The sequence below is a fragment of the Falco cherrug genome, chromosome Z, assembly GCF_023634085.1.
Source record: "Falco cherrug isolate bFalChe1 chromosome Z, bFalChe1.pri, whole genome shotgun sequence".
NCBI classification, from domain to species: Eukaryota; Metazoa; Chordata; class Aves; order Falconiformes; family Falconidae; genus Falco; species Falco cherrug.
In genome coordinates, this window is record NC_073720.1 from 80,064,801 (window position 1) to 80,088,991 (window position 24,191).

Below are 24,191 nucleotides of genomic sequence, written 5' to 3' on the forward strand. Positions count from 1 at the left end.
CTTTATTTAGATTATACTGAAAATCATCCATCCCACAGCTCCTTCTACTCTCCACTGTTACAAGGATTTAATAAACTAGTAGCACTAAATTTGGCCGCCATTTAGAAAATACAATCCGTTTGAAAAATAAAGTACTTGCGGCAACACTGACTAAGGAATTGCTAGTCATGTGGTTTAATAAACTAAGAAAAACCTGAAATGTAGAAGCCATTAAATTTGCTTCCTATATTAGCAAGTATGCTGGCCCTACACAAGTCATTTATCTTCCCATGGCTTTTACTCCAGCCACCTACAAAACAGAGATGATAATATTCATCTCAGAAAGGTGCTCTGAAGATTGACAGGCTGGTAATCCATGCTGCTACGGAGCAGACGTTAACTATTTACAGGCCAAGTGAACTAGCAAAAAAAGATAGTAATTAAAAAAATAATTTATTCCCATTTTTTTATATATCTTATGAAGGTGTCTTACTGTGATAATTTTCAGAAGCAGAAAATGACCATCTGTGCGTCCTTTGAAATTTCTTTACAATATATGAAGTTAAAATTTATATTACATTAGTAATATATACATAGTGAAAATACTGCATTTCTCAAGTTTGTTATTTTCTGTATTTTCAGATTTCTGTAATTTTGTCCAAATTTATCAGGTTAGATCTGCATTTTTTTACAAATGAATTTTCTGAGAGGCAAAGCTATCAACATTTTTGTTACTTTAAATACTTCTAGAATTTAATAAGGGCTATCGTAAAGATACTTGCTTAGTTGTTATTCATGTGTCCTAAAGGAAAGTAGGCCAGTTATATTGTTTTTCAAGGGACTTGGATAATAACTTCAGGCAAAATTCAGCACACATAGCTAGACCTTGAATAAATTACTTTATAGACTATTTCTACACCATTTTTTGATACAAAATTGAAGTGGCCCAAGAATGTCATCACAACTCCATGGCTTCACTACATCCTATATTGCTGTAGCCTATATGAAGGACATCCACACTGTACGTATTTGCAGAGCAAAGCCCCTGTGTAACTATGGATACAAATCATGTGTCTCCTGAGAGTATTTATTTCTTAGGGAATGATGAAAAAAGGTTCTGAGATAGGCAAAGAAATGTTGGAATGGGTGCTAGTGGACTTCCTGTTTTCAGTGTATGTGGTGTCTGGACATTTCATTTTTTTTAAAGCCTATGCAGAAGGAGGCAATGAAGCAGGCGTATAAGGACAGGGTTGTCTTTGCGCCTGAATCTCAGTCAAGTTCCAAGGACGGGACTGTGCTCCTGCCATGGGAAGAAGGGGAGAAGCTTCACTGCTTGCTGCAAAATGCTCCACAGCAACAGTCTGTGGTATGGTTTTGAGCACAGAAACAAGTCTTTATTCCTCCCTGACTCAGCTCAAAGATACGTAGTGTACTTGAGTTTTATTTCAACTTATTCCCATTGTCCCTTGTCCCCCCACTGTGCAGCACTCTGAACCACACAGTGCAGTGCCAGTTACAATTTTTTATGGACAAGTAGTTAAGCAGCCAACCTGCTCACCATCTTGATGACCTCCTCTTACGTCTGGCTACAAAAGGTTGTTGCCTGCCTGCCATGCTGGCCTATTGTCTAATTGCCTGCTTGTCCCGTGTGTCCTGCCTGTCCATTTCTTGTGTCACATCAGAGTTTACAGGCACGTTAGGGCACAGGACATCTTTTTGTTCTCTGTGTAGTATTCAACACAATGGAAGTCTGGCCCATTCATGAACCCCAGAGCACTACAGTTAATACATAATCACAGTTTCTTAGTCTAAATAATTGCTAGCCATTAGCATTTACTGAGAAGCAAGTATAGAGGTCCCCAGCTAAAGCAGGTGCTCCTAACCTGAGCTTATTTCTCAAGACTTTAGCGTTCACCAGCAAAAAAATACTGCAATAGGGAAAGGATAAAGCACTCTTTATCATTAAAGGGCAACCTGAAAGTAACCAGTTCCTGTGATGACTACTCATTATTTTCACTTTTTTAGGTGTTGGTTTTTGTTGGGTTTTTTTAGGACACAAAGACATTTCTATTTAATAAAACATTACAGTATAAAGGGCCTAAATACTGAAATGTTATACTAACTGAAAGCAATGAGAAAGCAGGAATTTCACACACATCTGGTGAAGCATCCTCCGGAATCACATTTGTCTCTTTACTGACCACATAAAAATCCTTTGGAAACCAGCATACTGATTTAGGTGCCTAAAGGTGGGAAGTGTGAGTAACCCTTTTTCATTCACTGGTGAAAATGAAACAACGGAATTGAAAATAGACATGTATAAAGCACATATTCCTTTTATGAAGTATTTCTGCCACAGAGGTTGGCCTATTCAGCTAATAATAGGTGGTTACACAAAAGCTAGTGTGAAAATGACAAAGCTTTGCAGGAAAGCAGCAGCCTGCATGGTGGGAATCGCTGTTTTCCTGCCATCTTTCAGAAGTCAGGAATGAGAAAAAGGTCCCGCAAGAGCTGCTGGCTTCACTTGGAAAGGAATCACTCTGCCCATTAAAACACCAATTTTCTTTTTCCTGGAACTCAAAAGATTAATCCTAGTGGGAGCTGGGGCATAAGAAATACTGAACTTTCAAAATCCTCTGCTGGGTACCTGAGCACATTTTAGTATACGTGTTATAATTTTCAGCCTGCTTCCCTGTTAGACATTTTTTGAAGCACAGTAACAGCATTAGGAAGTCTCCAGCAGATCATGTGTTTTACTCACACACACACAAAGAAAATGAGACGATATCCCTCTCAAAACTCAGTCTTTTACCAACCCTCCTTTAAGAAGACATACAAAGAACGAAGCAAAAATGTGTGTGGTTCCCGCTTCTGCCCTTGAGGACCTAATTTATCTTTGTCACTAAAACTTTTCATGACTCTGTTGCAACAGCAAAGCAACACATCTGAAGATTAAATAAATAATCAGCTGACAGTATGAGTTGACTTCGTGCTTTTTTTAATCCAATTGACCTTTGTCAAGGCAAAGGCAAAAAAGCAACACTTGACATTTTGCTCAAAATAAAGAAAACATAATTTAGCAATTTTCATCCAGCTGTGGTTAGCTCTAGCTTCACAGTTGATCAACTCTTTCCAGACAAAAATGATTTGCAGGCCTTACATGCATTAGAAAGCTTCCTGAGAGAGCTGCTACTAAGTGGTTGTAAGAGTCGGTCTAAAGAGAATGATATTGTCTCAACATTGCTAACAGAGACCTGGAGATGGAATATGGTCCTCACGGACACGAAGACCCAGTGACCCTGAAGGACAACTGCATGATATGAGGAGTACTATGCTGCTCCCTGATACCTTGTGCTGGAAGGAACAACTACCATAAGGTCGCATAACAGCTCTTGTCGTAACAAGGAACCAGAACATGCATAATAACCTTGCTCGAGAAGACAGAGACTGACAACAATCCATGGGCCAGAGAAGGAGCAACGTGTATTGCTCAGCATAAAAGAGGACTCTTTAGTAACTGAATTTCAGGAGATCTCCCCCATCAAGGATCATGACAATTGGAAGGACAGGCAGGATGCTGCCTGGACCTTGGACCATAGGGACGCCTTGGACCCGTGGTGGTAGCTATAATCCTCTTTCCTTTTCTTTTTCATTTTTTTTTTCCTTCACTTTCTGTCTTTCTACCTATCGCATGCCGCAAACAATAAAATTGTGCTGTTTGATTAAAGCATAACCCCTTGGCGTGGTCACCTTGATTTTTGAGCTTTGAGATCATAGTAAACAAACCATCACGAGTCCACTGAGTGGACCGTGACAGTGGTTATATTCAGATCTCATCTTTAACTGTTGACATGTTCCCCTTTGGACAAAAATGTCCATCACAAAAATTCAGTATGAAATGAAATCGTTGGCAACATTACACTTGAACATTTTCAAAGCAACCAACTTTGGAATAAATTCACAACAGTACAGTCCGCATGCTCTTTAAATTCACAGTCCTTTTGTTAATAGAAGGAAACACTAAAAATCTCAAAGAATTCAGTGGTATGAGATCCCAGCCACACTTTGTTTCTGAGCAAGTTGGGTGTTTAACTGTTTGCCCACACAATCACAGCTGGTACAGCACAGTACCAGGCGATGCAGCCAAAGTGAATTTAACTTTAAAAGTGAAGTTCAATACCTTCTTCATGCCCTCACACTGCCTTACCTCCTGAGCAGAACCAAGGTGTTGAAACCCAAAAAGTTGCTCTAAGTTAGAGACAACTCTGAAAAAGGACTGAAGTCTCTAAAAAATGCATTATATGTCAAGGATAAGACAAAACAGAAACAAAAAGGGACTTATGTTGGGCATGTAAGTACTCCAGAAAAAAGTTAATGAAGTCACTCTTCACTGAAATCCTGTTATTTCAGTGTTACTTCAGAATGAAATCTTAGCTCATTGTGGTTTCTGCTAAAATTGCACATCATGAATATGTTGAGTAATAATGAAAGTATGAGAGATAAAAGCAGTAATGCCATTCACTTTTCCTGCAGTAGTTGCTTGGAGGTCACTGAAGCAGTACATAAAATAAGAGAATGTGGTTGGTTTGTTTGGGTTTGGTTTTTTTTGTAAACACAAGTTTTAGAAGCCCCCAAACAAGGTCTTACTTGTATTTATTATGAAGAAAAGGAGAAAACATCCTTCTTACACTGGTGAAGCATCAGGGTTGTACAATATAGAGGTTTCTTGTGCAGGAAATGTGTGGGTGGAGGGAAAGGGAACAGTTCCTTTCCTAGAGACTATTAAAACTTCACATGCAATATTGAGATCAGCCTTCATAACACACTGATGTTCAGCATGAACATATGTATGCGTAGAGACCACGCCTTAGTGCTGAAACATGATAAACTGAATACACTGCTCCAAAGTCACTCCTAAAGGTGGATAATATTTTACCTAAAATTTCCTGTCTATGTAATTTCCAGGTCTTTGGATTTTATCATTAGCTCTGTATTATTTGATGCTTTCCTAAAATCTCATGACCTCAGTACCACTTGGCTGATGTTGTTTGTCTATCTATCACAATTAATGGGTTGAGAATAGAGCTTCCCACATGTTAAATCACAGAAACACAGGAAAACTGGCTGGATGTGACCTCTGAAGGTCCTTCAGTCCACTCGGAGGGCAGTCCATGGATCAGGTCAGCACGGCTTTCCCTAGCTGAACTTAAACTCTACAACAGTGGAGATCCCAAAACTCTCTGAGCAGCAGTTCCAGTTCCATACTTCCTCCTAGTGAATTATTTTTCCTAATGTCCAAACTGACCCTCCCATGCTACAGTTTTGTGGCCATGTGGTCTTGTCATTATTTCTTGGTACTATCAAGAGACTAGAGGGGAAAAGAATGACATCATCATCATCATCATCATCATCATCATCATCATCATCATCATCATCTTTTTAACTACCTTTCAAATATTTGCATGCTGCTATTACGTTTTCCATTGGTGTCCTCCCCACCTGACTACATAAACCCAGCTCCTTCAGCCACTCTTCACAGGACATATATTCCAGGCTTCCCACCACTATGGTAGCTCTCCCTTGGACACTCACCAGTTCCTCCACACACCTCGTGAACTGGAGACTCCAAATCTGGATGGAGTATTCGAAGTGTGGCTTCACTGGCTCTGAGTAGACAGTCATGACAACTCAGCCCGTTGGCCAAGTTCCTCCTGTCCGGATGCACCCTGGCATGTACTTTGTCAAATTTCTAAGAGGAGTTCCACTTGCCCTCGTTACTGTCAGCCACAAATTTCTGAAGTTATACTCTGTCTTCCTAAAATCTGAGAGTAAATTATCTTTTTGCTTGCCATCACTGACAGAATTAAGCAATTCCTGGTTTACCCTCCATCACCATGATTTTACAAAAACGTGCTCCCAACTACATGGCCAGGTCTTTCAGCACTTTTGGAGGAATCCCTTTCAGCCCCATGGAGCTGGGCATCATAGCTTCTCCAAGTGGTCCTCAGCCTGTTATTCCCCTGCTGCTTGCTGCCTCTGTCAAACCCCGCCAGCGCACGCAGCAGGCTTTGCCTGTGACAACAGTAGGGGATCCAAAAAAAAGCATCAAGTACTTCAGCCAGTCATAAAGAAATACTATTGTCAAGACCTAAAAGCCACACTTTCAACTTCTGAATTCTATGTCCATCAGTTAATGGCCTTAAAATAATAGTCTAGAATTTAGAAGTCTGGATTTAAAGGTAAAATACAGATTGATTCTACGTTACGATTACACTGAGATACATCTAGCCGAGTTATTGAAAAAAAAAATGCTATTTATGGTGACACAAGGAGATTGGCAGCAATGTAAAATGAAAAGGCGGCTGATATGTTAAGGATACCAAATCAATTTGGTTGCTATTTTATTCTCCACAGTAAGAAAAGTTGACTTTTACCAGCAGAGATGGAAGAACACACCTGATCCCAAGGCCTTTCCAGTGGATACACTTCCACTGGTCCCACCGGTACGTGTTACAGTTATACTTCTTACTTGCTGTTGTGTACTGCATAATTCTTGTTATCACTAATGCTGAGGGCAATGGTTAAAACCACTGCACTGTCTTTTACCTCATAAAATTATTAGAGTGTTTAAAGATTTTTCCCGAAATATATTTTTAATGTTAAAGTTCTTCCAGAAGAGCTGAAGGAGCATCATAGATGCTGGAAGACTAAAATTACTGTCTTTCTTCTTATATTAATGACATTATATATATATGTGTGTGTGTGTGTGTGTTTCTTTATATTAATTACATTAATATATATTTATTTTTAAAAAATACTCTATAATAATGGTTTTCTATTTTAAGTGGGTAACCGATTGAAATACTCTCTAAATGTTTTTGATTGACAGTTGACTGAAAATCCAGTAAATCAAAACCCACTTCAGCACATTCTTTCACTTTATATTTTCTCAATTTTATTATGCATTATTCTGTATACTTTAACCACCATAAATACAGCTCTAGCCACAAGCCATTCTCTTCTGACATCAATTTCTGCCATATATTTAGGAGCTATTTAGCTCCAATCTAACAATGCTTCCTTTGTTTTCCTGATACTGCACTCTTTTTGTTTTGTTATGTCTTCAGCTATAGACTAATTTAAGGTTCATTATGTAAACACCTGAATACATAAAGTGAATATTTTACCATAATTTCATAGGTCATTACAGTAATCATGCATTAGAGTATGTTTAGGGTGGTAACTAGGAGCACAGAGAATTCTTTCTTAAGGAGGAAGCAATACACATAGAAAAAGGGATACCAAATGGAATATTGCATTGTCTTGGTTCACTAAATAATCAAGTCACTTGGATGGTTTCGTAAGTTTGCACAGCTGGTATAATCCATACCAAACCTATTGTCCAATCAGGAGTACATCCAGAAGTTTATCTGATGATATCAAAAAAATCTGAAGTCTCAAAAAGTGACAAGCTTTCTTTATTTGCTTTATATTAGTTCTTTTTTTTTTTTTTTGAACAGCACATACTGAACAAACTTCCAGCGCTTTTTACTTTAACAGAAATAACTTCTTTTTCTGCTCCTTTGTTGTTTGCTTGTTAAACAAGTGAACCTACTGAGTATACTGTTTTCTTTCCTTCCAGGTATAGCAGGTCTGGAAAAGAATCAAAGACCCCAGAAATAGCATAAGCATCTACTCTATTGCACAGATGTCAAAATGCAATACCTGCTTTGGATGTGTATTTTATTTTGTTTCTGGGGTAGTGTTATCTGTGTTTAATTGTGTTTGGTTTCTGAACTCTGCTGGCAGAGATGGGTTTGGTATTGCTTGTGCTATGTTTACTTGAACAAGCTTATGTGCTTTTCTTGATACTCTGCTTGTATTTCACCATATCCTGGCAATACTGTGGTGACTTCATTGACTTTTGTTGGGCTTGCCTGCAGTGTGGAACTACTTCTTGCAAAATCTTCAGGCAGCCTTTTGCAGCCCACCACGTTTACACACAGCTCATGCCAGTATAGTACTTGATTTCGTTTGGGTTTGTGTGGCTTTGATCGTCAGGAGTGCTGTACAGGATCTGCTAGTCCATCTCTGACTCACCAGGAGGAGTCAACTTAGGAAGATGCCGTAAGAAACAGGAAGTGAACCTATTTATAGCAGTGGCTTTCTCAGTGTCCCCGGATGAACCTATTTATAGCAGTGGCCTTCTCAGTGCCCCCTGACTACGTCCCAGAGTCAGACAGCATGTTCTAGGAAAAAACACATCTTTCATTTGCAACTGGTGCTGGCACGAGCTTTATAAACCATATACTTTTGTTTATTTTCTTTACTGTACTAACACAGTGCACTTTCAAAACTGTGTATCTTTGTTCTCTTCTTGCTTTCCTAATATGCTGTAAAACTTCTTTTTTTTCCCCTTCCAAAACTGTGGCATATGGATTTCTCTTGCTACATTTATTTTCTGTTGTTCCATAAACAAGGGATTCCTTATTATAATGAGGTAGGGGCTTTCTGCCACTATGTCTACTAGTTTTCTTAGCTATTTTATCTCCTTCACTACTTGAGCTAGCCCTCCCTCCCATTCTGCTTGGCCTCTGCTATTTTAATTAATTCAGTTTGGTGAATCAGGTCTGCCCCAGCCAATGCCAGGTTTGGACGTACACCTGCCCACTTGCTTTCTGTACGTCCGTATTTCTTGTTAAAGGTATTATGGGCTTTTCAAACATTTGCACCTGAACTCCTGAATCTTCTCTTACTGTAATCCACTGCAAATAAGTTGACTATTAAAAATAGTTGTATTAGGCAAGTCAAGCATTTTGCCCAGTTTGGAAAACCACCAGTCAAAACTTACTTCCAGATTTCTCCTGTGTTTCCTGGGAAGTTGTATCTCACATGTAACACTGTTGGTCATTATGTGGGCATGAGACATCCTGGTGTGCCCAAACACAAAACAGGCAAAGACATTTTACCGTCATCTGCATCAGCCAAAACAGCCATAAAATATCTTTTTTAATACTGTGGTTAATAATTGGATACCACCCAGTTTTGGTTTACTTTTCTCCCAATTTAAAACTTCTGAAAAATGGAGTTTTGATACCATTGACAGATAACATTTCAGCATGTCATAACAGCAAGGTTTTGATTCAAAATTACGTATTAAAAAGTTTAATTAATTGATTGTTGGGGCTAGGGTGTGATGGGGCTTAGCACAAGGTACAGGAAACCACAACAGGGGTAGCTGTGGCATACTTCACACTTTGCAGCTGGCAGTGTAGATACACCTTGAATTGTAGGACAGAGGGTTGGGGTGTGCAGCACAGTTTGCTGGAATTGCAGCCGAAGGATACTCAAGAATATACTAAGAGAGTTGGCTGCGGGGAAGATCCTGGGAACGGGTCTGAAGCCTCATCCCAACCCCTCTGCAAACAATGGGAAGAGATCCACCCACCACCCTGAACTTTGGATCCATTGAACAGCAAATATGCTGCTGCGGACGTTAGCTTTACAAACCAGAAACACCCCCTGACTGCATGAAAAACACGGCGATCCGTAGATGAGTATAGCGTATGCAAAACAGCTTGTGAAATCCTAACCCTTAGAGAGAAGCACATAAGACAGCAGCTTATTTTTTCACTTCTGACCCCTGCAAATACCTCATGAATAAATCCACGAGGGTAATCATAGGTAAAGAGAAAGAGGTAAAATCTCCTCTCAGTTCTGCAAGTGAAAAGATGGGAAGCCGAGACCTTTCGTATGAGAGGATGGAGTTTGTTTCTGCAACATAGATGCTGCCCAAGTAGGGTAATCAGGAGCATACTGCCAAGGAACTCAAAACATCAGACATCCCAGACTTTTCTGTGTTTATTTTTAATTTTGTTTATCAGCTATTGCCCCCCCCATATGGCACTTTGCATGTTTATTCCTGACGTTACAGGGAAAGGGTTGCTTTCCCCTCCATGCACTAGAATAGCTTATACTATAAACTTGCCCCTGATGGGAACCGTTTCCTGCAGGAAGTGCTAGGAAACAATTTGTCTTTAGTAGACGATTTTGCTATCAAGTGCATTTCCTAGGAAATGTATGTCATAAGGCTAACTAAATTGGATAACATGCAGCGCCCTTCCAATCTCCTGAGCTGAATCCATTTGGATATCCAACACATTTTAATGGGTCATGTTCTGCTTCATTACACAGTCTGCAGCTCCTGAGCAGCAGGGAAGCAGGTCCCTGTTTCTCATAAACTATTTCACGTCCCTTTTACTGTTGGGGAAGTGCTCTTAATGAACACTGAATAGCTTTCCAGCCGAAATAAGGCATGTTGTGTAACAGAAATGCCCACCACTAAATGGTAAAACTGCCTTTTATTGCAGAAAAATGGCCTCATTTTAACAATCATTATCAATTCTGAGAACTGATAAAGGCATAATAACGCACGGGAGTGAGATGCCAACAGCACATACTAAAAGACAGCTAGCTCCTCTCAAAACCGTCATGAAAATGTGCTATACACTGTCAAGTCCCATTCTCCTCTCCCATTCCCAAAGCGCTGGGCTGAGATTGAAGCTCCAAAGGGCAGTGGAGATGACTCTCCACGTGGTGTACGAACTTGGTTCTACAAAGCCTGTGGGCTGGGAGACCTCTCATCGGGAAGCGTGTGCCCTCTGACACCAGCCCCCTGCGGTCTGCAGAAGCTTTATAAAGCCATACTTGCTTACAGCACACCTTCATTTCTTCAGTGTTCAGTATTTGTAATACATAATTTCCTTCTACACAAAGTTTGCATGCTGACATTTTCTCTCAATAAGACAATTTGGCGTATCTGATTATTTGATGAAAAACATAGATTAAGGAAATTTACAGACTCTTCACATTCTTCACTCCTTCCCTGTTTTTCATTTCATGCTGCATGTCTGGTCACCTGAATCACACGTTAATTTTTCTGTTTCCTGATTAGATAAATGGAAACCTTAAAACAGGAGAATATACGTTGGGTAGTTATTTAAAATGTGGGGGTGTTCCAAGGAATGCTTTTAAAACTTGTTTTACTGTAGAGATTTACAGACCACTGAAGACAATTACCTGCTGAAACAAATAAACAAATATAAAACTGGTATTACTGTGAAAGAGCTATTCTATTTCTTTCACTTGTTAGTGTCCAACACTAACAAGCTACCTTTTCCTTTTAAATATTTGGTAACTTTGTACTTTAAAAAGTAATTTCCAGTATCTGGCAATAAAAAGTAGTGGACACTGTCCGATTATATTTTACGTCTGAAAAGTCCAGAAAAGGATTAAAAATGTTTTCAAAACATGAAACGTGAAGTTCTTGAACTCCTCGTAACTGCAAGGAGAAGTTTTTATTTACCACTGTTTGACTTGGAGCTCCAGGCCTGCAGGTTTTAACTTAAAATATTAATCAGAGTGAGATTATATGTTTGAAATTTTTGCATCTCCTTTCGATAGAGGAACGTATTATATATTTGAGGCTTCTTTAGGGCAGGGAATGACAAAATGACAGATTGTTTCTTTTAATGTGGAAGTTCAGTATTGATGGAATTTGAACAGATGCTGCATGATGTCCTGCAGGCCCACAGACACCGGCTATTATTCCCCAGAGATTACTATCTACCGGTAGATGAAGAAGCCAACTGCATTGATCGCAATACCAAAGAGACAGTATCTATTGATGAAGCAGTTGCTCACATCCGTAGGGAGTTAAAGGAAGAATTATGGGCAGAAAGGCAAGGCCAGCAGTCTGGCATCACCATAAGTTTGAAATTAAGGCTGTGCTCCATGCATGGCACTGCACAGCAATGGTAACAGCACAAGGCAAGCCAGCCGGTTGAGGGTGAAGCTCACAGTATTTGGTTTCTTAACTTTTTGTTTCCTAGCTCCTCTGCAAGGTTTCAAACGAGGTTTGTGAATATTTACTTCCCAGCTGTCTAATTGAGGGTGGAGATGCAACTGGGGACGCTTCGGAAAGATTAGAAATGCACCTGCCAACAGAGATCATTTGATCTTTGTGCACGACCTGCTGCAGGATACAGCTTCATGGTGAAAGTTCTTTATGTCACGTCCTTGAGTACCAAAACAATATATAAGAAATATGTATTCTTTCAGTTGCATGAAACGATGGCAGATGTATCTCTGAAATTATAACACTCCCCAAAACGTTCCAGCAGAAGCACAGAAGAGCTACGTACTAACTACTCAAGTTATTGGCATTTAACTTTTGTATGGACAACCAATGCTGATAACAGATCGGTCAACAATCAAAGAATAGCCAATAAAAGAAAAAAAAATTGCTTCCCAAAGTTCAAAGATTTTAGAGTGCATGAATGGAAACAAAACTACATGAAGAGCATTAAACTTAACCAACTGAAAAACTTAACCAACTGAAAAATGGTTTTCACATGGACTGAGAAAAGCAAATATTTCTGGTATCATCTTACTTTTAACAGGATCTAAACCAAATCCTAAATTTGGAGTCATTCAGCAGTGCATCTCTAGTAGCAGTCATGACCTAACATCATTCTAGGCATGCTTGTATATCTGTTTTCCATATTGCCTGCCATCATACCGGACCACGAGTGCAATAAATTGCCCATAGACCTTGTGGGCCTCATATTTTACAGGACTGGCTTTCATCATCCTGGTTTACTTCTTGATCCTATTACATGAATTGGTGTGTTGAAGCTGGCAACATTAATAAAAATAACAATAATTCTATGGCTCTGAACTTTACTTGAATAAAATGAAATTTCAAGTTATATAAAGCAGACTAATATAAAATCTTTTCTGGTGATTACACAGAAGGGTAAACATTCTGGTCATTTATAATTTTCACCAAGCACTCAAACCTCTTTTCCCTAAATATGCACTAGCAATAAAGTAATTTTATTTTAAAGCAAATATCTATGCATATTACAGTGCTCTGAGACTGTTTTACCTCTGCCATAAAATCTCAATTACAATGAATTATCATTTTTATCTTTCTTTATTTGAGATAGATCCATGTAGCACAAACCTAGATCAGATTCTAGTAATAATTCTTTGCAGAGACACAGTAAGAAAGGAGATATATATATATCTACATGTACGCACACAAATGTCACCACAAATTTGTGTATGTACATGTATAGTTATAAGTATAAATATAAATATAGCTAGAAATATAGATATAAATAATATAAATAAATAAAAAATACAAATACAAATACAAATATAAATATAAATATAAATATCATTGCATTAAGTTTCACTATAAAGCTGCAGTAGTTAGAGTTGTAGTGCTAAAACTCCCATGGGAATTTTGCTATACTCTGAGATTTTGCAGGAGGGGAGGAAAGGGAGGGAATGTGCTTTGGTACAACTGCCAGTCCTGCAGAGCTTTGGCAGCCTCACTGCAAAAAAGCAGCCTTCTCTGTGCTGTAGACAATTACTAGAGCAAATTTATTCACCTGACTTCACAGAAAAAAAAGCCAGCATAACTAACCTGAGCCAATATATGCCAATATATACAGAATAGTTACATGACAACATATACTGAATAGTCAAATGTATCACAATGTATTAAATCTATCTGTTAAAAAAAAATAATTTACGACTGAAATATACATTTTGAAAATACCAGATTGCTGCTTAAGGAAACTCCCACCTTTTGAATTCCAATCTAAAATTAACCTGTTTTGTGAAAACACACCTTTTTAATCAATTTTTATTTGATGACGTATAAAGACTTTCAATATAGGAAAATAATACATGGTGTCACAGACGTTTCTGTCATAAAAATGGCAGAGGAATTTGCACGCCGTAGATTTGGATATATCTATTTTTAATTCCTCTTTAGTGTTTTCAGACATTGGAGGCATTTTCCCATCCATGACACACTAACTCCTACTCTGTAAACAATTCTGGACTGTGCAGTATGGCATTGAACACTGTTCAATGAATTGAACTGAATGCCGTGGAAGCACTTATATGTGTAGAATTTTGCAAAGGCCTATTTGCATTTTTTATTACTGATAACATCTAGTCTATATTTGATTTTTTCAATGAAAAGATCTTTGCTTTGCCAATACGTACACTGTATGAGAAAAGCTAAGCCTTAAGGCTCACCTCTCATAACAGAAAAAAAAATCAGTATTAGAGTTATATGATTTTAAATCTTGGTGGGTTTTCTATTAGAGTTTAACAGATACAGAAAATTGAAATTCTCACTGTTTTTGCAAAGGCTGCAGATATTTCAGTTTTACTGGTACAATTATCTCAGTAACACATTACATGCAGAAGCAAGCAATTTTCTTTCCCAGTGTATCAGCTATGAAATTAAATCTATGCAATTATACCCCTATTGTTTCAAAACAATGCATCCCTTGCTTTCATATGCATTCTATATGTTATTATGAGAAATGAAGAGAATACATAATTAGCACCTCCATCGTGCCACGGTGTGTTTCAGGATGTCGTTCACCTGGTGAAGCCGAAGTGCCAAACCTGTGTGTGCACGGTGGAGGTGACCCCCAGCTCTGCAAGGGGACCGAAGGAAAAGGCGCCAGCTCTTACCTGTAGGCTGTTGAAGATGATGAAGAAGACTAACATCCAGAGGTGCCGGTAAGCCATGTGCAGTCCTCCCCACAGCCAGGTGACAGAAATCAGGGCAAAGAGGTACAAGACCAAGGGGATCTCTGAAAACCACAAACACAGCATTTCAGATGGTGCGCCCTGGGAAAAACACCTTTTAAAACGTTACTGATACAGGACCCAGTTTTGCCATCTCTGGCCAACCTTGGAGTTCATTCTCCAGCTATAGGCAGACCTTTTCTTGGTCCTAGGGCTTTTGTGGACCCCCCCTGGGGCCAGGAGACCAGGAGGAGGGCATGGACATGCAGGGGACAGGGAGGTGGGGGGTCAAGGGGGCACAGCCCTGCTCAGCAAAGCAGACATGGGTGCTTTACACGTGGGAAGAGCACACATGGAGTCAGAAAATGTGCTGACCTTGGGGGAAACACGGGAAAGCTCTTGGCAAGCTCTGGAAATTTTGGGAGGAAATGGATTTTCAAGACTTGAGAGGAAAGGAAAAGAACAAAAGGATTACCAATACAAAAACTGCCACAGCTCTGGCAATTTATAGAATTATATAGAAATTTTAATAATCGCTTATTCTCCGATTTGTTGTTACTTTCACTGCAAGCTGAACATGAGAAGGTATCTGACCCTATAAAGTTGTAAGTGACGACCTCCACTCGGTCAAGGAGTCCCCCAAAGACAGGCTTTGCACCAGTTAACTTTATTCATCTTCAAAAATACGTGCAGAATCTGTCCTTAAGCACACACATACAGCTGCACTTTATATTCCCTGCTGTTATTTACAGCATAAAAGATTTAAGGAATGCTGGCGGGAAGATGTCTGCATGCACAAAGTTTGCTAAAAGGAAAGCAGAAGTTAGCTAATTAGCTTTCGCTCACTCCCGCTCTGTGGCCGCCGGCCAGACATACCATGCTGACCCCCTCCCCATGTTGACCGTAGTCATGGCAGACTTCAAAGTCCATGTTTGCCCAGGCCTGTAGGCTGCAGGGGCAGAGATGCTGGGCCAGGCACTGCTGCTCTCTGCACCAGCCATGCAGCACCAGCAAACATCGGGCATGCGCTTCTGACAGGCATCATTCCAGAAACAGCAGTTTGGGAGCGCTTTAGGCATTTTGTTTAATACTGCACAAATACTAAGTGCCTTCTGGATGTAGGCAACAGCCTAAAGACTGCTTCCCAGCGAGGCGGGCAGTAGTTGCTTCAGGGCTATAACTATTGCTCTGGCAGAAATGCATGTGTGTATTGTTATCACAAGGGAATGGCGTGAAGCGAAGCACAACGTGAAGTGAAGCACAATGCGAGCGGGTATTGTGCTCCTGAAGTTTCCCCTGTTAAAGCCTAACAGAGCTCAGTAAAACCTGGGGTGCAAACCTGGGCTGTTCTGCAACCACCGTTGGGTAGTGTGACATAACCTTTAACAAAGATATGTATTTCCTTAGTGAATTATAACAAGATAACATTACACGTGGAAATTAACATTATGCTAGGGCTATGGTAACCTAGGACTAGAGGTAATAAAAATGCAGTATTAAAATAAACTTAGTTCTTTGGAACGGTTAACAAGGTCTTGCTTCTTCTGAGGTGGGGGTGGGGGAGGGTGGGGTGTCAGGAAACCTACCTGTTTTTACTGGAAAATAGCAAAGGCTATTAAAACACTAAAAAAAAAAAATCAGGTCCCCTACACAAAGGCATTTGAAAGCTCATCTCTAATTACCGTTAAGGTACTCCCATCCTGCCACTTATGTCTGAGGACATGAGATAAATCCTCTCCAGCTTGGCCACGGGTAAAGGGTGCTATTCCTGTGCGGGCAGGGCTGCTGGCTTGCTCCCAGTGGATGGGAGGATGCAGTGCGGTGAGCCCCAGGCAGCCAGGGACATCTGGTAGGACTTGAGGAGGCAGCATGGCTTGGCACTGGTGCCCTGGCATGGCATTAGATCTAAAGGAGATCTAAAGGATCTATACATGGTGAGCACATACAACAGAGGTCCTGTGGAAGACCTGTTCCTGATGAAGAGTCCAGACTGGATAATCTTGGTTGTCCCAAATGACAGTCAATGCCCATTAGGCACCTGAATCACCTCTTCCATGGAGAGCTGTGGTCTGGCCCAAATTTACTGAAGGTCTAAGACTTCCCGAGGACCCCTGATCCAGAACATAACATTAATAATACACATGTATTTTTCAAAACAGCATCAGGCGTCAAAGATTAAGGCTATGTACCTCTGCTATTTGTCTGGGAGGAACTCGATTTTACAGTTAGGTGAATAGACTGGAAATGCAACATATTTCTCATGCTGCACTCCAGGGTCACTAGCACTCCTGGCACCCAAAGCACCCATTTCAAAGTCCCTTGGGCAAAATGGAAAAATCCCTTGTGGCTTCCACAGATGTTAAAACAAGCTTTCCTTTAACAGCTACTAATATACATGACCGACATCACAATGCTTATACAATTAACCAAATATGCCAGGCCCTCTAAAGTAGCAGGTAGTACAGTAAGAAACAGAGCATTACGTATTTCTCATTATCCTACATGGCATACACTAATGAATCCAAATACTTATTAGATGTGTACTTAACGATGTTCAGAAAAAAAAAATTAAATATATATATCTAGAAAAGAACTGGCAACCTCAAAGTTTTCGATGCTATAACAACAAAATTTACCAAACTAAAATATAAGAAATCACACACCAACAAATGCTGCTTTTTTTAAATGTAATTCTAAAGGTAAACTCAGTACTAATCTGTAGAGCAACTCATTAATTTATTTGTGCACAAATCTGAATGAAATAATGTCAACTATTCTTGTTTAATTCTCAAAATCATACAAAAAAGTCCAGCTGCTTATGAAATTCAACTGGTATAATGGACTGGCAACTAATGATCACTAATGTATACAATTCTAAGTGCTGTACATAGACCAAAGCGAACAACAAAGAGTATTGTCTTGGGAGGTTCGAATAATGATTTGGCTTTTTTATTACTTTGCAGCATAGTTCAGTTCAGGTAGGGGGCAAGTGAGAGAAGAAAGCAAACTGTGGGAGGACAAACCGCAGGCAGCAGAACATGCCAGAAGTTAGCACCATGATTTCTCTTTCAGTGCATTAACCTCACCCAAGGAAAAACACCACGATACAAATCATAACCTAGCACCCCTAGATTGTTGAAATCATAGATCAGTGAAATAGCTGTTTAATTGAAGCTGAAGGAAATGGAGCAATATGGTATCTCACTCATATACTTTTGATGTACAGTGATCTGACTATTATTTTCAAGTGTGTGTGAGGGCAAAATGTGATAAATTCCGTGCCACCTCACCAGAAAAGGGGGGGGGGGGGGGGGGGGAAGGAAAAAAAAGGAGGGGGGGGGGGATGGGGATGGGGATGGGGGAAGGGAAAAAAAATACAAGTAAAGCCAGGATCAAGCTCACTGAATCCAACAAGAACTCTCTGGATTGTATCTTGAGTAATTCTGATAAAACTTTATGTAACAAATGCTACTTGTACAAACATGTCAACTTACATATGCATTGTAAGAAGAAAAAGCCTGAAGATGCCTGCTTTTTGCCACATGCTGAATATTGGTACAATTTATGATTCTGCTTTTACCTTTATCAGCAACAATTGCTCCATTATTAGTATCATAAAGGGTTTATGGAGTTGAAACTCTGCCTGCATTTGAAGTGTCAGCTGTTTGAATTCTCTTCACCTATTTTGTTCATACAATTTGTTGCATTTTGATTAAACAGAAGCTCAGTAAGTAGAACAAACATATCAGAAAATCAGGAACAATTTCATTTAAGTTTGTAGGAACAGCACTGCACAAAGGAAAAGGATGCCCATACACACACTCAAAATGAACCCCAGCAGATGGTCCAGTTACCTGTGGTTTCCTTCATATGGAAGGAAAACCAGCAACCCCCTCCCAAACAAACCCAAAGGGTATTTCTGGGCAGATGAACCTTCACTGACACAACATTTACTCTAAATCCAAGCACAAGAAGTTGGTTTTAGACTATTTGAGTAAACTTTAGCAGATAAAAACTGCCATGGAGCAGTCACCTCAGCATCAGTATGATGTGACTGGGACACTGTCAGGTAGCTCTGCTGGGTATTATATATTCAAACCATGCTGATTCACAGTTATTTTATACCATTACCACACCATTTTTTTAGTACTAGGAATTATGAAAGGTTTTATTTAAGCAAGAGTCTGTCCACCTACTGCTTAAAAAAAAAATTAAATATATATATATATATGTATGCATGTATATATGCATATATCACCATCCTGACTCTTCATGTCTCTCCTTGAATATCCCCCCCTTTTCATTAACTACAAGCTTAAGAAACATTGGTAGAGTTGACAACTCAATACAGATAAATGCATCTTATGCAGCATTTTTTTTAGTTTGAAAACTTACCATAGTGCAGCTTGCTATTTGACTATGTGAAATTACATGTACTCAATTTACCAAAAAACTAAATGCACCCCGTTTCTCACTTCTTCCCCATTGCTGGGAAAAGATTATTTTACTTATTAACTTATCTATAAATTTTATTTTTCCACAATGCTTACTGTTCTGAGGGCTGTGGTACGTTGTAATCAGTTCTCATGGGTGGTAAAACTGCAGGTTTACTACAGTAGGAGAGTCCTTAGAGAACAAGCGTTTTCTCAGGGATTTACATAAAAATGATGCTGGTGAGAATTTGAAAGGCAGTCTGCAATATTTTCATGACAAGTTTTGATTACAATACAAAAGTCATGAACCAGGAAAAGTACTAAAATGATGGAAAAATTTAGTTACCTCAATGGGAACCTAAAAGGAGCTGTACTGGGTATGAAGAAAAGTTTACCTGGCCTTGCCTCCAACCAAGGCCAAAAAGGCTGGCCAGATAGGATATTTCTCCCAGCAATTCTGCCATTTACAACTTTGGAGCTTGCTGAACCAGACAGTTTCTTCCCGTTTAACAATCTTCAGGGGACTTCTCTTTCACAAACTCACGCTGAACCAGTTATGATGAACTTTGATAATTCAGAGTATCCAGTGGCAAGAAACTCCACAGGAACAGCGTAAGATTCAGGTAATAAAATGCCAGATTGCTCAGCTTAAACAGCTGTCAGCTCTGTGTTTGCTGTTTGGTTCCTTACGGCTGGAGCAGGATCATGAAATAGAAGGAACCAAAAAACCCAGGACATTTTCAAACAGCTACGTTTTCACCTACAGTGGTTTTAAATCTGTAATTTAGCAATAAATAAATAAATAAATAAATAATGAACCCACACCATTTCTATATTTCTGAAATGAACATCACAAAGAAAATAAAGACTATGACGACTCTAAGTTGCATCTTCTGCCGTGCTCTAACACATCCGTACTGACCTACGGACAGAAATAATCTGATGATGAGGCCCCTGTGCCTACACCTGCACCTTCCGCAGGCTGAGCAGGTTGCAGGAGCCAGCTGAGGTCCACAGAAAGGTTCACCACCACCAGACTGTGGTCCAGTCAGCCTCTGCACGGCTTCTGCAGAAATGAGAACTGCAATGGTTGTCAGACCTATGTGCCCAAAGGGATTGGAAAAATGGTGAGAAACACTGAAGTTTACAATGCAGGGTTCATTCAGCACAGAACTTATTCATAGATGGGGCCTGGAATAGATTCTGCCAGGCGAATAGCGCTGGTTCAGACACTGCAGAGAAAGAAAAAAAGAGTAAGGGAGAAATAATTTTCCAGTGTCAAAGGCATCTTGTACACTAACTCCCTTCATACGCAGGATACACCTATTCTGGAAAGCATGGGAAGGAGACAACTGCAACCCCTGCCCCTGCACCTGACAGCACCAAAAGCCATACAGCCTCTTGGTAGCCCAAAGCTGGGAGGATGAGGAGGAATGAAGAAGAAAAAAGTGGAAGCAGCGGCAAAGAGAAAAAGAAGACAACAAGGTGACTTGCAGTGTTCCCCACCATGATCCACTGTGAGATCTTTGAAGGTTCACCCCATGACAAGTGGAGATGGAGGTGGATTTGCATGTGTCACTGTAATTTCACTGAACGGTGGGACACCCACGTGGCTAACCTCTTTTATCCCTACGCACCGCCTATGAAAGAATAACTTGATGGTGCCTGCCACAACCTAATAATTTACCATGGAGGCAAGCAGCAATGGAAATCCTCCGGCAAAATTTCAGTCACCAATTGCCCACGGTGCATGGAAAACCAACAGGTGAGCACTTGGGCAGAGGGAAAACTTACTACGTGAAGGAACGAACAACTTACTTGAACAAAGGCATCAAAACAGAAATGCCTCATAAGCCCTATGAAACGACAATCAGTTCATCGCCCTGGAGAAAGCCTGTATCACCACTAGGAAAATTTAACTGACATCAATTAGAACACCACCACACTGCTTTTATGGATTGCCAACACTAGAACCCTTTTTCAGGACACGGGGATTAGTCCCTTCGGAATACCATGTTCAGTCAAGCCAGCTGGTTTTTAATGATGTTTTTGCTAGTGGTAGCCAGCAAAAAGCGTAACTTCTCAGTCTGAATGAGATTATATATTTCAGAAGACAATACATCATCTTATTATTAGAACAGACATGTAATTCAAAAGAAATTAAATTTCATATTCTGATATTGCCAATTTCCTGTGTCTTCTGTCTGCAGAGTTAGAAGTACTCCTGAACTTCATGTGTTCAGTCTGGTTTTGTCACAAAACTGCCAGGTAGACTGCCTGAAGGCTTTTTTCCATACCTGATATCGATAAAATCATCCAGGACAATGAGTCTGAACAGTCAAAAATGTTAAATCAAACAGAAACCAATAAAACTGGAATTATTAAATAATATTAAGACTCTGAAGTGTAATGCTGAGTATGTCTTTGCAGCAAACACGTAGATGATTTCACTATGGGAAAGAAAGAATGCGCTATGCTTTCATAACACAGCCAAATATTTGTACTCTCACCACTGTGTTTGCCCAAATTATGTCTTTTTCTATTGCCTGAAGTGTTTAATTTTTTTCTAAAAATAGGAAAGTCAATAAAAGAAGCAATTAAATAATACGGCTTTAATGATCTTCTGAGTTTACCTATAAATATTTACTATGTGTCTTCCCCTTAGGTTGTTAAACTGATAATGCAACTTTAATTGCTTTTAATTGTTTTTGGCTAGACATGAAGACCTACTGCAAAATCTGAAAGATCTTTACAAACATTTTTTCCTAGATGATTGGGGAGAATGTATTGCATAACAGAATTTCATCGATTTGTGGGAGACCTAAATTAGTAAAACATTTAGAGAATATTGCTTAAGAAGTCATGGGTTAAACTTAGCAACAAAACTATGAAAATGCCACAAAACCAATTTTTTTTTTTTTTTTAAAATAAGCTTGAATAACCACATTCCAAATCCTGCTGGCTCCATTTTCAATTGCTTTTGACAACTGCTGTAGAAAAGGAGTTTCCTAACAGGATTTTATGGCCAAAATAAAGAAGCTAACAGATTCCCTCATAGGGTTTAGAGGAGAAAATACCACCACCATGACCAACATGCAATCAGTGATTTATGACAAAACCTCTGATTCCAGACTGGGAATGTTAAAGACATGCAGAATTCAATGGTAGCTCGTACTGAAGATCAGAAAGCTGGCAGGTACATGTCCATGAAACCCAATTGGACAAAGCTGTTTATCAATTATTTGTAGAAATAGGAAGCAGCAAACCTGTTTATTATTTAATTTTATTATTATCATTAATTTATATATTTTTGGTCTGCTGCTTCTTGTGGCAAGGAAGATTTTGCAGTCAAAGAATACCTCCTAAAAGGGAAGCACACCTCCTGCTAAGCATAAAGACTACATCACTGCTACAAAATCATAGAAGACTGACCTCTCTAATGTTTCCACTAAATCTCAATTTTTCTGCAAACTTTCTCATACATGTGTAAGACACTTTATGGTATAATCATAGAACCATAACCAAATGAAAGACCAGGAATCTTAGGATAGTTTATGTTATTAGCATTATGCAGGGAACATGGTAAATACCAGAAGAACAGCAAATAAAAAAGAAAGAAAAATTCCAAGCTACTTATCTCCACATAATAAAATTATTTAGAAGTATTATGCAAAACATTATACAAGTGCTAAATTCACAACTGTACAGGCATAACTCATGCAAATTTACTTGCTTCTGAAGATTTCTTTAAAGGAAGAAATCTAATTTGGGCATGTGAAACACAGTGCAAACAATCTAAATTACATGAGTGCAGATGATGCATTGAAGTTATTATCTCATTCAGATCTTTGTTCTTTATTTCAGCTTGTAATTATGCTTGTGCATTTTGTCTTAACTGCATTTGTAAAAATCTCGGAGGCAAAGATTTGTTTTCCTCTTAATTACAAAAAAGAAAAGGCCCTGGAGCACTATGAAGACAAATATTATATCCAATGTGATAAATACTGTGAATACTGTACATAAGTTCACAGGTAGCCAACACCTGGCTCTTGATTTCTAGATGCATCTTGTCATCTCAAGATGAAAGCACTCCTGCAATTCATTGTTCCTTTGATTCTCTTAGATACATGATATGTATCTAATAATTCAAGATAAAGATTTTAGCATACGGCTCACAGGATAAGGAAGACATATAACTACAGGTTTAGATACACATTCTCACTTAGAATCAAAAGCCCTGTCCTCAGCATCAGCTCCAGAGCTCAGAAGCATGGTTGGAATGTCCTGCACTTGCATTTTGTGCAGCTTATTTGTTTCTTCAGAAGATCAGATGGTAATAGGTATAGGTGGACCATCTAACATGTTCTGTCATGATCAGGAATTGCATATTGCTAAGACAATAAATATATTAAAGAAATTTATATGAAGGAACATGCAAGAAGGTAGTTAAAATTTTACAGCTAAATATCTAAGGCATTCTTCATGAAGTTCTATTTTGGCAACATAAAGTTTTAATCTTTAAATTAATTCTGGCACATTTACAATGATGATATCTGAATTGGGTAAGTTCTACTGCATATTTATGTGTAGGGCGCGAAACTACACCACTACATGTTGTTCAATAAGTGGAGGTCATCTATTCACAAAGGTATTACCAGAAAAAAATGCAGGTGATTTTTCAATTCAATTTTTTTTTATTTTCAAATATTTTTGTGGAATTATGAAAGGTTAGCAAAAAGTTGAAAAATCAAATTATACATATTGGATTGCTGTCCTGTTCATCTCCAGTTTCTACATTTGCATATTAGGGCTGTCAAGAGAAAACAATCATCTCTTACATATGCCTATTCCAATCTCCTGTTACTTCAGCCAGATACAACCATCCTGCTTTATACCACCTGATTTCCTTCAAAAGCAGTCTTTCTTGTTGCAAACTTAAATATTAGTTCACCCAGGAGCTGTTTATCCAATGCACCCTTCTGACTTGGCTCCTGTCAAGGCTAACTATTGAGAAGTTAGTTTCTATATATAGCTGAATAATCAGTCAACAGAGCATGTTTGCTGAAGGGCTGGCACACTGAATCAGAAAGTCTCTTTTCTAGAGAACTCAATGTATATCTTTGGAAGAGTGCGGCTAGCAGCAAACTCTCTGCTCCT

General features: G+C 39.1%; 1 protein-coding gene across 1 annotated transcript in view; it reads right to left on the reverse strand.

Moving 5' to 3' along the window:
* ADGRV1 (adhesion G protein-coupled receptor V1) overlaps positions 1-24,191 on the reverse strand; it is a 291,122-nt gene that overhangs the window by 26,331 nt on the left and 240,600 nt on the right. The window contains exon 89 of the mRNA XM_055699397.1: positions 14,545-14,666. Within this exon, the coding sequence (XP_055555372.1) occupies positions 14,545-14,666 (122 nt within the window). The remainder of the gene's footprint in view (positions 1-14,544; positions 14,667-24,191) is intronic.